Source organism: Nothobranchius furzeri, chromosome 10 (assembly GCF_043380555.1).
Source record: "Nothobranchius furzeri strain GRZ-AD chromosome 10, NfurGRZ-RIMD1, whole genome shotgun sequence".
Taxonomy (NCBI): Eukaryota; Metazoa; Chordata; class Actinopteri; order Cyprinodontiformes; family Nothobranchiidae; genus Nothobranchius; species Nothobranchius furzeri.
In genome coordinates this window covers 30,367,053-30,381,826 of record NC_091750.1, presented here as the reverse complement: position 1 = coordinate 30,381,826, position 14,774 = coordinate 30,367,053, and the positions used below count along the sequence as shown (strand labels likewise).

The 14,774-nt window shown below is 31.0% G+C and overlaps 1 protein-coding gene across 2 annotated transcripts in view; it reads right to left on the bottom strand.

The window, feature by feature from the left end:
- Nucleotides 1-14,097: 14,097 nt before the first annotated feature.
- zbtb16a (zinc finger and BTB domain containing 16a) overlaps nt 14,098-14,774 on the bottom strand; it is a 192,640-nt gene continuing 191,963 nt past the window's right edge. For both annotated transcript variants that reach the window (XM_015976186.3, XM_015976187.3), the window contains exon 7: nt 14,098-14,546. In XM_015976186.3, coding sequence (XP_015831672.1) covers nt 14,317-14,546 — 230 coding nt within the window. In that variant the 3' untranslated portion in view covers nt 14,098-14,316. The remainder of the gene's footprint in view (nt 14,547-14,774) is intronic.

Sequence of the window (14,774 nt, the reverse complement as noted above, 5' to 3'; positions counted from 1 at the left end):
CTATAGTATGTATCATGAAAATGTAAAATGTTTTATTTGTCATGAAAATGTAAACAAACATCATACTATAGTATGTATCATGAAAATGTAAAATTTTTTATTTGTCATGAAAATGTAAACAAACATCATACTATAGTATGTATCATGAAAATGTAAACAAACATCATACTATAGTATGTATAATGAAAATGTAAAATTTTTTATTTGTCATGAAAATGTAAACAAACATCAACAAAAAATTAAAAAGTGTCATGAAAGTTTAAATAAACATCATACCAACGTATGTGTCATGAAAATGGATATAAACATCATACTATAGTATGTGTCATGAAAATGGAAATAAACATCATACTATAGTATGTGTCATGAAAATGGAAATAAACATCATACTATAGTATGTGTCATGAAAATGGAAATAAACATCATACTATAGTATGTGTCATGAAAATGGAAATAAACATCATACTATAGTATGTGTCATGAAAATGGAAACAAACATCATACTATAGTATGTATAATGAAAATGTAAAATTTTTTATTTGTCATGAAAATGTAAACAAACATCAACAAAAAATTAAAAAGTGTCAAGAAAGTTTAAATAAACATCATACCAACGTATGTGTCATGAAAATGGATATAAACATCATACTATAGTATGTGTCATGAAAATGGAAATAAACATCATACTATAGTATGTGTCATGAAAATGGAAATAAACATCATACTATAGTATGTGTCATGAAAAAGGAAATAAACATCATACTATAGTATGTGTCATGAAAATGGAAATAAACATCATACTATAGTATGTGTCATGAAAATGTAAACAAACATCATACTATAGTATGTATAATGAAAATGTAAAATTTTTTATTTGTCATGAAAATGTAAACAAACATCAACCAAAAATTAAAAAGTGTCATGAAAGTTTAAATAAACATCATACCAACGTATGTGTCATGAAAATGGATATAAACATCATACTATAGTTTGTGTCATGAAAATGGAAATAAACATCATACTATAGTATGTGTCATGAAAATGGAAATAAACATCATACTATAGTATGTGTCATGAAAATGGAAATAAACATCATACTATAGTATGTGTCATGAAAATGGAAATAAACATCATACTATAGTATGTGTCATGAAAATGGAAATAAACATCATACTATAGTATGTATAATGAAAATGTAAAATTTTTTATTTGTCATGAAAATGTAAACAAACATCAACAAAAAATTAAAAAGTGTCATGAAAGTTTAAATAAACATCATACCAACGTATGTGTCATGAAAATGGAAATAAACATCATACTATAGTATGTGTCATGAAAATGTAAACAAACATCATACTATAGTATGTATCATGAAAATGTAAAATTTTTTATTTGTCATGAAAATGTAAACAAACATCATACTATAGTATGTATCATGAAAATGTAAACAAACATCATACTATAGTATGTATAATGAAAATGTAAAATTTTTTATTTGTCATGAAAATGTAAACAAACATCAACAAAAAATTAAAAAGTGTCATGAAAGTTTAAATAAACATCATACCAACGTATGTGTCATGAAAATGGATATAAACATCATACTATAGTATGTGTCATGAAAATGGAAATAAACATCATACTATAGTATGTGTCATGAAAATGGAAATAAACATCATACTATAGTATGTGTCATGAAAATGGAAATAAACATCATACTATAGTATGTGTCATGAAAATGGAAATAAACATCATACTATAGTATGTGTCATGAAAATGGAAACAAACATCATACTATAGTATGTATAATGAAAATGTAAAATTTTTTATTTGTCATGAAAATGTAAACAAACATCAACAAAAAATTAAAAAGTGTCAAGAAAGTTTAAATAAACATCATACCAACGTATGTGTCATGAAAATGGATATAAACATCATACTATAGTATGTGTCATGAAAATGGAAATAAACATCATACTATAGTATGTGTCATGAAAATGGAAATAAACATCATACTATAGTATGTGTCATGAAAATGGAAATAAACATCATACTATAGTATGTGTCATGAAAATGGAAATAAACATCATACTATAGTATGTGTCATGAAAATGGAAACAAACATCATACTATAGTATGTATAATGAAAATGTAAAATTTTTTATTTGTCATGAAAATGTAAACAAACATCAACAAAAAATTAAAAAGTGTCAAGAAAGTTTAAATAAACATCATACCAACGTATGTGTCATGAAAATGGATATAAACATCATACTATAGTATGTGTCATGAAAATGGAAATAAACATCATACTATAGTATGTGTCATGAAAATGGAAATAAACATCATACTATAGTATGTGTCATGAAAATGGAAATAAACATCATACTATAGTATGTGTCATGAAAATGGAAATAAACATCATACTATAGTATGTGTCATGAAAATGGAAATAAACATCATACTATAGTATGTGTCATGAAAATGGAAACAAACATCATACTATAGTATGTATAATGAAAATGTAAAATTTTTTATTTGTCATGAAAATGTAAACAAACATCAACAAAAAATTAAAAAGTGTCAAGAAAGTTTAAATAAACATCATACCAACGTATGTGTCATGAAAATGGATATAAACATCATACTATAGTATGTGTCATGAAAATGGAAATAAACATCATACTATAGTATGTGTCATGAAAATGGAAATAAACATCATACTATAGTATGTGTCATGAAAATGGAAATAAACATCATACTATAGTATGTGTCATGAAAATGGAAATAAACATCATACTATAGTATGTGTCATGAAAATGTAAACAAACATCATACTATAGTATGTATAATGAAAATGTAAAATTTTTTATTTGTCATGAAAATGTAAACAAACATCAACAAAAAATTAAAAAGTGTCATGAAAGTTTAAATAAACATCATACCAACGTATGTGTCATGAAAATGGATATAAACACCATACTATAGTATGTGTCATGAAAATGGAAATAAACATCATACTATAGTATGTGTCATGAAAATGGAAATAAACATCATACTATAGTATGTGTCATGAAAATGGAAATAAACATCATACTATAGTATGTGTCATGAAAATGGAAATAAACATCATACTATAGTATGTGTCATGAAAATGGAAATAAACATCATACTATAGTATGTATAATGAAAATGTAAAATTTTTTATTTGTCATGAAAATGTAAACAAACATCAACAAAAAATTAAAAAGTGTCATGAAAGTTTAAATAAACATCATACCAACGTATGTGTCATGAAAATGGAAATAAACATCATACTATAGTATGTGTCATGAAAATGTAAACAAACATCATACTATAGTATGTATCATGAAAATTTAAAATTTTTTATTTGTCATGAAAATGTAAACAAACATCATACTATAGTATGTATCATGAAAATGTAAAAATTTTTATTTGTCATGAAAATGTAAACAAACATCATACTATAGTATGTATCATGAAAATGTAAACAAACATCATACTATAGTATGTATAATGAAAATGTAAAATTTTTTATTTGTCATGAAAATGTAAACAAACATCAACAAAAAATTAAAAAGTGTCATGAAAGTTTAAATAAACATCATACCAACGTATGTGTCATGAAAATGGATATAAACATCATACTATAGTATGTGTCATGAAAATGGAAATAAACATCATACTATAGTATGTGTCATGAAAATGGAAATAAACATCATACTATAGTATGTGTCATGAAAATGGAAATAAACATCATACTATAGTATGTGTCATGAAAATGGAAATAAACATCATACTATAGTATGTGTCATGAAAATGGAAACAAACATCATACTATAGTATGTATAATGAAAATGTAAAATTTTTTATTTGTCATGAAAATGTAAACAAACATCAACAAAAAATTAAAAAGTGTCATGAAAGTTTAAATAAACATCATACCAACGTATGTGTCATGAAAATGGAAATAAACATCATACTATAGTATGTGTCATGAAAATGTAAACAAACATCATACTATAGTATGTATCATGAAAATGTTAAATTTTTTATTTTTCATGAAAATGTAAACAAACATCATACTATAGTATGTATCATGAAAATGTAAAATTTTTTATTTGTCATGAAAATGTAAACAAACATCATACTATAGTATGTATCATGAAAATGTAAACAAACATCATACTATAGTATGTATAATGAAAATGTAAAATTTTTTATTTGTCATGAAAATGTAAACAAACATCAACAAAAAATTAAAAAGTGTCATGAAAGTTTAAATAAACATCATACCAACGTATGTGTCATGAAAATGGATATAAACATCATACTATAGTATGTGTCATGAAAATGGAAATAAACATCATACTATAGTATGTGTCATGAAAATGGAAATAAACATCATACTATAGTATGTGTCATGAAAATGGAAATAAACATCATACTATAGTATGTGTCATGAAAATGTAAACAAACATCATACTATAGTATGTATAATGAAAATGTAAAATTTTTTATTTGTCATGAAAATGTAAACAAACATCAACAAAAAATTAAAAAGTGTCATGAAAGTTTAAATAAACATCATACCAACGTATGTGTCATGAAAATGGATATAAACATCATACTATAGTATGTGTCATGAAAATGGAAATAAACATCATACTATAGTATGTGTCATGAAAATGGAAATAAACATCATACTATAGTATGTGTCATGAAAATGGAAATAAACATCATACTATAGTATGTGTCATGAAAATGGAAATAAACATCATACTATAGTATGTATAATGAAAATGTAAAATTTTTTATTTGTCATGAAAATGTAAACAAACATCAACAAAAAATTAAAAAGTGTCATGAAAGTTTAAATAAACATCATACCAACGTATGTGTCATGAAAATGGAAATAAACATCATACTATAGTATGTGTCATGAAAATGTAAACAAACATCATACTATAGTATGTATCATGAAAATGTAAAATTTTTTATTTGTCATGAAAATGTAAACAAACATCATACTATAGTATGTATCATGAAAATGTAAAATTTTTTATTTGTCATGAAAATGTAAACAAACATCATACTATAGTATGTATCATGAAAATGTAAACAAACATCATACTATAGTATGTATAATGAAAATGTAAAATTTTTTATTTGTCATGAAAATGTAAACAAACATCAACAAAAAATTAAAAAGTGTCATGAAAGTTTAAATAAACATCATACCAACGTATGTGTCATGAAAATGGATATAAACATCATACTATAGTATGTGTCATGAAAATGGAAATAAACATCATACTATAGTATGTGTCATGAAAATGGAAATAAACATCATACTATAGTATGTGTCATGAAAATGGAAATAAACATCATACTATAGTATGTGTCATGAAAATGGAAATAAACATCATACTATAGTATGTGTCATGAAAATGGAAACAAACATCATACTATAGTATGTATAATGAAAATGTAAAATTTTTTATTTGTCATGAAAATGTAAACAAACATCAACAAAAAATTAAAAAGTGTCAAGAAAGTTTAAATAAACATCATACCAACGTATGTGTCATGAAAATGGATATAAACATCATACTATAGTATGTGTCATGAAAATGGAAATAAACATCATACTATAGTATGTGTCATGAAAATGGAAATAAACATCATACTATAGTATGTGTCATGAAAATGGAAATAAACATCATACTATAGTATGTGTCATGAAAATGGAAATAAACATCATACTATAGTATGTGTCATGAAAATGGAAATAAACATCATACTATAGTATGTATAATGAAAATGTAAAATTTTTTATTTGTCATGAAAATGTAAACAAACATCAACAAAAAATTAAAAAGTGTCATGAAAGTTTAAATAAACATCATACCAACGTATGTGTCATGAAAATGGAAATAAACATCATACTATAGTATGTGTCATGAAAATGTAAACAAACATCATACTATAGTATGTATCATGAAAATGTAAAATTTTTTATTTGTCATGAAAATGTAAACAAACATCATACTATAGTATGTATCATGAAAATGTAAAATTTTTTATTTGTCATGAAAATGTAAACAAACATCATACTATAGTATGTATCATGAAAATGTAAACAAACATCATACTATAGTATGTATAATGAAAATGTAAAATTTTTTATTTGTCATGAAAATGTAAACAAACATCAACAAAAAATTAAAAAGTGTCATGAAAGTTTAAATAAACATCATACCAACGTATGTGTCATGAAAATGGATATAAACATCATACTATAGTATGTGTCATGAAAATGGAAATAAACATCATACTATAGTATGTGTCATGAAAATGGAAATAAACATCATACTATAGTATGTGTCATGAAAATGGAAATAAACATCATACTATAGTATGTGTCATGAAAATGGAAACAAACATCATACTATAGTATGTATAATGAAAATGTAAAATTTTTTATTTGTCATGAAAATGTAAACAAACATCAACAAAAAATTAAAAAGTGTCAAGAAAGTTTAAATAAACATCATACCAACGTATGTGTCATGAAAATGGATATAAACATCATACTATAGTATGTGTCATGAAAATGGAAATAAACATCATACTATAGTATGTGTCATGAAAATGGAAATAAACATCATACTATAGTATGTGTCATGAAAATGGAAATAAACATCATACTATAGTATGTGTCATGAAAATGGAAATAAACATCATACTATAGTATGTGTCATGAAAATGGATATAAACATCATACTATAGTATGTGTCATGAAAATGGAAATAAACATCATACTATAGTATGTGTCATGAAAATGGAAATAAACATCATACTATAGTATGTGTTATGAAAATGGAAATAAACATCATACTATAGTATGTGTCATGAAAATGGAAATAAACATCATACTATAGTTTGTGTCATGAAAATGGAAATAAACATCATACTATAGTATGTGTTATGAAAATGTAAAATATTAGAAAGTGTCATCAAAGTAGAAGCAAACATAATACTAAAGTATGTGTCATGAAAATGTAAACAAACATCATAAAAGTATGTTTCATAAAAATGAAAACAAAAGTCACACCATAATAAGTGTCATGAAAATGTGAGAAATTAAAATGTGTCAAGAAATTGTCAATAAATGTAATACTAAAGCATGAGTCATGAACAAGGAAAAAAGTCATACTATCATATGTGTCATGAAAATGGAAATAAAACTCATACTAAAGTATGTGTCATAAAAATGTAATTAAACATCACACTAGATACATATTTTTAAAACAAACATCATCATTATTCTAACACCTTTACCTTTACTTGGGAGGAATTTCAGCCTGCAGTTCACCTATCAGCCAGCAGATGGCACCATGTACAGCCACATTGCATTAGAACAACAAGAACATCCTAAAGGTTTATGAGACAAGACTCCATGACCTAAATCTTGGTTTTTACGCAAATAGATGATGATTTTTGAATTTGATTTCTATCCAGTTTTCCAGGACTTGGCTAATAATACCTGAAGGTAATTTAAAAGACATAAAGTAAAAAACAATAACTTAAATGTAAATCTCCATTTAGCACAGGATTAATCTATATTTGTATCATGTTGTGTGCAAATATTCTGCAAGTCTTGTAAATGTTAATTTCAAACAATCCTGTTTTTAGATTTCACTTTATTAAACACATCATTTAGCTAAAAAAAATCATCTTTAACCTATAAATAAGGAAGTGGGTATCATCAAAGGCTGGCAGCCAGGGTTAGAGATCTGACACCTCCCTCCGCAGCACAGAGATCTGTCTCTTTTAATTCCACCCTCCTAAAAATCCATCCACCAACCCCTGACCTTTCCTTCCTAATGCCTCAAAATAAGATCAAAGCAACAGGTCCAACCCATCGACATATATATATATATATATATATATATATATATATATATATATATATATATATATATATATATATACATACATATGAACTGCATGGGGGCCAGAATGTTAGAGCTGTAAAATGATACAATGGTATCAACTAATTATTTTATTTTATTTATTATTGTGTTATAAATTTGCTTTTGCAGTTTGAATTTATTTACACCCGAGAGATGAAAGTGGATTTTAAGTTTATTTAATTTTGATAAGAAAAATAATCCCAAAAGCAGTAATGCTTATTTTCCATGTTATTTTCTTTCAGATTTTAACTGGAATAAAAATTTGGTTTGTTAAAATCTACATTTTAAGATAAGAGATAAAATTAATGATTTCATCACTTTATTTACTTTATTAACACATAAGTGTCAAGCTCAACAAGCATGAAACAATAAATGTGTATTGTTAAATGCTTTACATAAAGTGGGCTACGTTTTGGTCACACACAGGTTTTATTTTGTCTAAAAGTGTGTGTGTGTGTGTGTCTAGGGTTGGGTGGGGCTGGACACACCTCTGAAATATGATTGGCTCAGCCATAAACCCATCACTAATTCATGCCTTTTCATTAAGCACTGCATGAAGTTGATATTTTTTGTTTTTGGTATACCTTTGGGTCATATTCTAAACAACTGTAACATTTTAATAGATTTGGGAAAACTTCTTTGAAATAAGAAATAGACAAAATGTCATGAAAGGATGAGTCAGAAAGGGCCGTGCATAAATGTTTGTGCACATCTTTGCATAATGCATGGACTGTATAGTAGTTTTTTAAATAAAAAAAAATAAAACTACACATTATGTCAAAACCACATAAGCTGTCACGGAATCTATTTTCTGCACTCTGTGTACTTCCTGTGTTTTTGGATTCAAACAGTGAGCCCAAAAACAACGTTAGGAGACAACATGACGTTCATTTATTTATTTTTTCTAACTGCAGATTGAAAGTATGCAACTGAACATTATAATCAGATTTTTATTATGACACCCATAAATAAAAATACAACAAAAAATTCACTACAATAAACAATCTAGTGTAAGTACGATTTGGGGGGAAATAAAAGCTTTTCTTCACCATCAAAGGCACAACATTGATTTTAATGACAACACGGAGAACCTGCAGCATTGAATCTTTTAAATTTTCCTTTTTATTTTTTTTCACACTCCATCAGAGAACACTGAAATGTTACAAAGATGAGTCTGATTCTACATGAAAAGAAACAAACAAAAATAAAAGGAGAACAACCTCTATATCAACAGACGGTGGCTATAGATTGGCGCCACGGTTCAACAGGAAACATACTGCCACAGGAAAAAACAAAACAAAGCACATTGTCGCTGGAAAAGACAAAGGACCTTTGCAAAGCTCTAATGCAAATTTCAAAAACATTTTTCTCAGTTTTTTAATATATTTTTACAACTGACGACAATAAGAGAACAAACCAACAAAAAATAAAATAAAAAACAATAATTGGGCACCTTCTAAGATTAGGCTAAGTTTAGGTGCTGAGGTAGACAAAAACTAAAATTCAAATCATAATAAAAACACTATCTTTTTAATACAGAGCAATATGACTGGCACTTGTGCTGTCACGACAATGGAGGAGAGAAGTAACACAGACAAGCCAGGAAAGGACAGAGGGAAGCTTTGTTACGCTTGGTCCGACAGGGCGATTGGTCCTCAGTGCTAAGATAAAAAAATACAATGTCTTGGTGCTTTGTTACTCAGACAGCTTTAGTCTAGACCTGGCACATGCATGGCGACACTGCATGAAACGGCTAATTTGTTCTAGCAACACCACACCAAAACACATAGTGCCAGCTCCAGGGATGTCATGATTCCTCTCAGACGAATTCCACATCCCCGATTCAAAAAACATCAGCAAACCTGTTGCTGACCAAACAGGCCCGGGCTTATCGAGCTCAAAAAACAAAAAACAAAAACATACATTTCCCAGAAGCCTTTTTAAATGCATTTTAGGGGGAATTTATCTCAAAAAATGTTTATGCTGCTCCACAAATGCTTTAAAAATGCAGCAAAACTAATGGATGCAGATGCTTTTTCAATAGCACGGCAAACAGAAGTACTGCAATGATCACGATTAAACAAATGAACAAAACAAAGCAGTATAAGTGGAGTTTCATGACATCCCTAGGGTGCTGGAGACAACACTTTTATTTTCTTCTGGAAATACAGAAAGGAAGCAGATATAGATGGATATTTTTTGTTGAACAATTTCCATTTTTAGGCACAAAGATACGGAAACATCGGAGGAACACTCAGGGAAGAACTTTATCGATGCCAATGTCGTTATATATATTTCTTTTTTAAACAGAAAAAATTGGCATAGAATATCATTTTATTTTGAATCTGATCTGATTAGTGCATTGTTTCACTGACACACACACACACACACTCACACACCCACACAGTTACACACACACACTCACACACACAGTTACACACACACACTCACACACACAGTTACACACTCTTTTTACTTTTCCACCCGCACAAAAAAGTAGAAAACATTCAGAGGACGACGATGAGAATAATGTGACTGCACAGGTCTTGCATTGTGGTGTTCAGACTGAACCGTGACTGGGTTTACGGTTTATTATAGTGGGAGGATATTATCCGAGGGGGGACAAAGCCCCCCCTCAGCTCACAGTGTTGGAGAAAAAAAATGGCAAGACACCACGGGACGTGCCATCCCTTCTTTTGTTTTTTTTTCAAGTACAAAAACAAACTAAAAATTGTCGACAGTCAAGTTTGATTGAAAAAAACTGAATGACAAGTACTAATCAGTCGGTTGGCCAGCATCTTGCCACCGTTCCGCTTCTTAAAAAAAATTGTATCACCCCATTTTTTTCTTTTTTAAATCTTCGACACACACTTTGTAAAATTTAGCGGTGAATAGATTTAGTCTGTCACCTACAAGCAACTGACATCCAGAAAGCAACACTTATCACAACATGTTCACACACGATTTTTTTCTCATTTTCATTTTGTCCAACGATATCAAAGAGGAGCAAGGCATTAAAATGATTCACACCCAGAGAGGAGAAACAAAATAATAAAAAAAGAAATACAAATGTTTGTGCCCTGCTTCAACCCTCCACAAATGGGAAAAGGACTGACACTCAATACAAAAATATCACAATTTTTATATATCAAACTGCCTCTGCTGGCTCTTGTTCAGGAATACACGGTTGTCTGCTGAGAGAATCTATTTTTAACCTTCTGGTTCATCTTTTTTGTTTATCTTTTATTTCGATTTGCAGCTCCAATTGTCCGGCGCTCTGCATCGCTGCAAATACAGCCTGTCGTGTGCGGTGCAGCATTCTTGGTGAACCTTCTCTTTTGTGTCTTTTTTCAGTTATTTTTTCACATTACAAAACTACAACTCTATTCACATATTTTCAAGTTTAAGTTCTTGTTTTTAAACGCTCTTAAAAAGCAAAAAGTACTGCGTCTCATCCGCCACGTTCCTCTTCTTCGTCACTTAAGGCTTCGAAATTGCCCCCCTGCCTCTGCTTTTCGGTCATAGGAGGTGCATGGGGAGACTATAGATAAGAATAAATGTCCATTCTGATGCTTTTCTCATCTTGCCAACCTCTATTACCCTTTTATTTACACTTTTCTTTAAAAACACAACTTAAAAAGCACGAGATGAAGTAGCACTGACAAATAATGCAAAACAAAAACACACTCACAAAATAATGTTTTTGCCCAAAACACAACTTAGAGGTAGCTTTTTTTTCTCTTAACAAAAGACCAAACCTTCCGGCTCTTTAACAAACAGGGTTAATAATAATACCAAGTTTGGTAACAAATGAGCACAAAGAAAAAACCACACGCAAACGTCCCAAACAAATCTCTTCTCTGTGGCACTTAAACTTTCTGCGCTCACGCCGCCTCATCACATTTGCTTTGCATCTTCCGACATGCACTCTTGAACGAAAACAACAAAAACACACGAGGGGAAATTAAAATATGCAAAGGACATGAGGTCACAAAAAGAGGTAATTCAAGTACAATGTGTTAAGATCAAACTCAAGGTCAACAATAAAGAGGGACAAAGCGCACAAACAAAACCACACAGAGTTGGTTTATTCTGCTGTCCAGCAGGTCGCCTCTTTAGCCGTTTCATCCAAACCACGACTTCCCTTCCCGTCTTCTAGACATTCAGATACGTAATTTCCAAGATGATGCTGTCATGATATGTTTGACTCTACGTGCCCTGCAGGTTGAATGCTACATCACAAAAATACCCCCTTAGAAACAGTGACGTCCACACTGCAGCTAATGCTAGCAAGCTGAAGTTTACCAATTCAAGTCAATGAACATTATTTAATGTGTGGAAAATGAAATTTGATTAAATTATTTCAAATCCTGTAGAAAGTTTACCAAAAAATAAATAAATAAAAGCAATTTAGTTCTCTGAACAGCCTCAGTTTGCAGAAACAAGGTTGTTCTGAGTGGATTGACGAGCTAACAGCTAGTCAGAGGGACGCCAGTTCCAAAACAGATTTCTATATCCTTTAAAATAAGAAATACTAAGAAATAGAGCTATTACTGTAAAAATATTCTACAAACCCTTGCATTAATGTTCCCCATACATGGTTATTTGCACAGAATTCTATGATCTGCGTAATAATTTGGTGGAAATTAAAGCTATCTAGTTTAAGTTTCTATATATTTTTGCCGTAAAAAGCCTGTATATGTTTCTAAGTGGTTTAACTGTTTGTATAATAACATTTGCATGAAACAGTAATTTTTTCCAGGTTAGTCTACTTTATTACTGGCCTCATAGTGACTAGGCACTAGCTTGCTAATCCAGTCTCAAAATATACTCCTTAAAAGATCGGAACAATCTTCTTGTTGCATGAGCAATGTTGGAGCGCCAAAAATGTTGGGAGTCAGAGGTTTCTGATGACAGCATTAACCTGCTACAGCGTGCTTTCCCCCTTTATGCATGGTTCGATGTTGTTAGGGAGTCAAACTTCCACACCATCTCTGACAAACGTCCACAGTCTAAGTCACAGGATTCACACAACGTCCTCCCAGTTCCTCCACTGTGGTGAATGGATACTGCGGTCAAAGCGTTACTGTTTCAGAGTCAGTTCATGTACGCTAGTGTGAGATACGGACAGCCAACGGGATAAATGCGCATGGACAAAAGCGGTCCAGTTATCTATTGCTGAATAGGTGAACAGGCTGAGTTTAATGTGCGATACTGCTAAAGCGAGTTATAATTCTATGAAGGGTTTATATACCTTTGCTGACATCAAACAGAGACTGTTGTCGTAGTTTGTTTTACCTGTGCGATCAAGCCTTGATAAACTATGATGCAGAGCTTAAACAAAGTAGTAATATATGACCAATAAAAGAAAAAGTAACACAAGTTAGCCTTTGGTTCTGTGTGGAGAACCGTAAGTGGCCCGTGGTGACTCAGCTTTCTCCAGTCCTTTTTCAAAAGACGTACAAAACCAGGAAAACTGCTGAAGGAAGCTGGGGAGACTTCCAATGAAAAGCAGCGCTTGCATCTTCCCTGCTCGGAACCAAATGGGTGCTTGGTTTGCAGCATTCACGCGCTCACTTGTCCAGTCGGACTGCTTCATCTACTGCATAAACCCTCAGGCTCTACATCTGATTCTCAGGGACTACCTACAGCAGCTCCTCACATCTCTAAAACTACTGATTTCTTTTTTAGAACATGTGGACCAACAGATATTAAACTGGGTATTAAAGGGAAGAAGTAACAAAGCAAACACGTTTGAGATTGAAAAGAAATTACAAAGCCGTATCATTCCATACGCCATTTTTGAACACCCAGAAACATTGGTTTGTGGTCATTAGAAGGTCCTTGATGTTCAAGAAGAAAGACCGCAAAGTGAATGAAGACACAGTTAAAGGAAGGACTTGATTCATGAGGTGCAGACCAGATAGTCCCTGAGAATCAATTTTCTCACAATGTGGCAACGACATCTGAAGAGCCACTTCCTTGCAGCACACTTGCTTTACGGCGCTGCGCGAAATGACCTGAAATAAGAACATAATTGCAGATGTAGTGAAAGACCCGATGAATCCGAACAATGGTGGAGAATCTCTCCGTATCCGTCTTCCTCTTCTTTCTCTTTGCCTTGCCACTCCTGCCCTTTTACACAGCTGCTCATCACCACCTTTGCATTAAAAAAGAAAAGAGAAAACAAACTCTTGCTTCGAGTGTCTTTTCGTTGACATTCCACAATCTTCAAGACCAGTGCCTCCTATCCCCTCCGTTACACTCCTCTCACTTCTCAACCCCGTTTCCTCCCTCTTCATTCGTTTTCCCAGTCTCAGACGTAGCACAGGTACAGGTAGGTCTTCTCTATGCGCCAGTCAGCGGGGATGTCTTCTGGCTTGTGACCTTTCATGTGCTTTTGCATGGCTGACAGGCTGGGGCAGTATTCCAGGCAGATGGTGCATTGGTAGGGCGAGGCGCCATTGTGGGTGCGCAGGTGCTTGATCATGGCAGAGTAGTCCCTGGACCGCTGGTGGCACAGCTTGCACTCAAATGGCTTCTCACCTAAAAATGAGGGGAAGGGGGACGAAGACAACAATGGTGTTAATCATAGTTTGCACAAAAAGTCGTTATACAACAAAGTAATGTATGACCTGAAGCTTTGACCATACCTCCTAGTAATACAGTCCATAAAAGCCAAAACGTTAGAGGTTACATCATGCTTTCACACAGATTAGCTGAAGTATTTTATACATTTTCTTTTCAATGCAATCCCGTGGATCATTGCTTCAA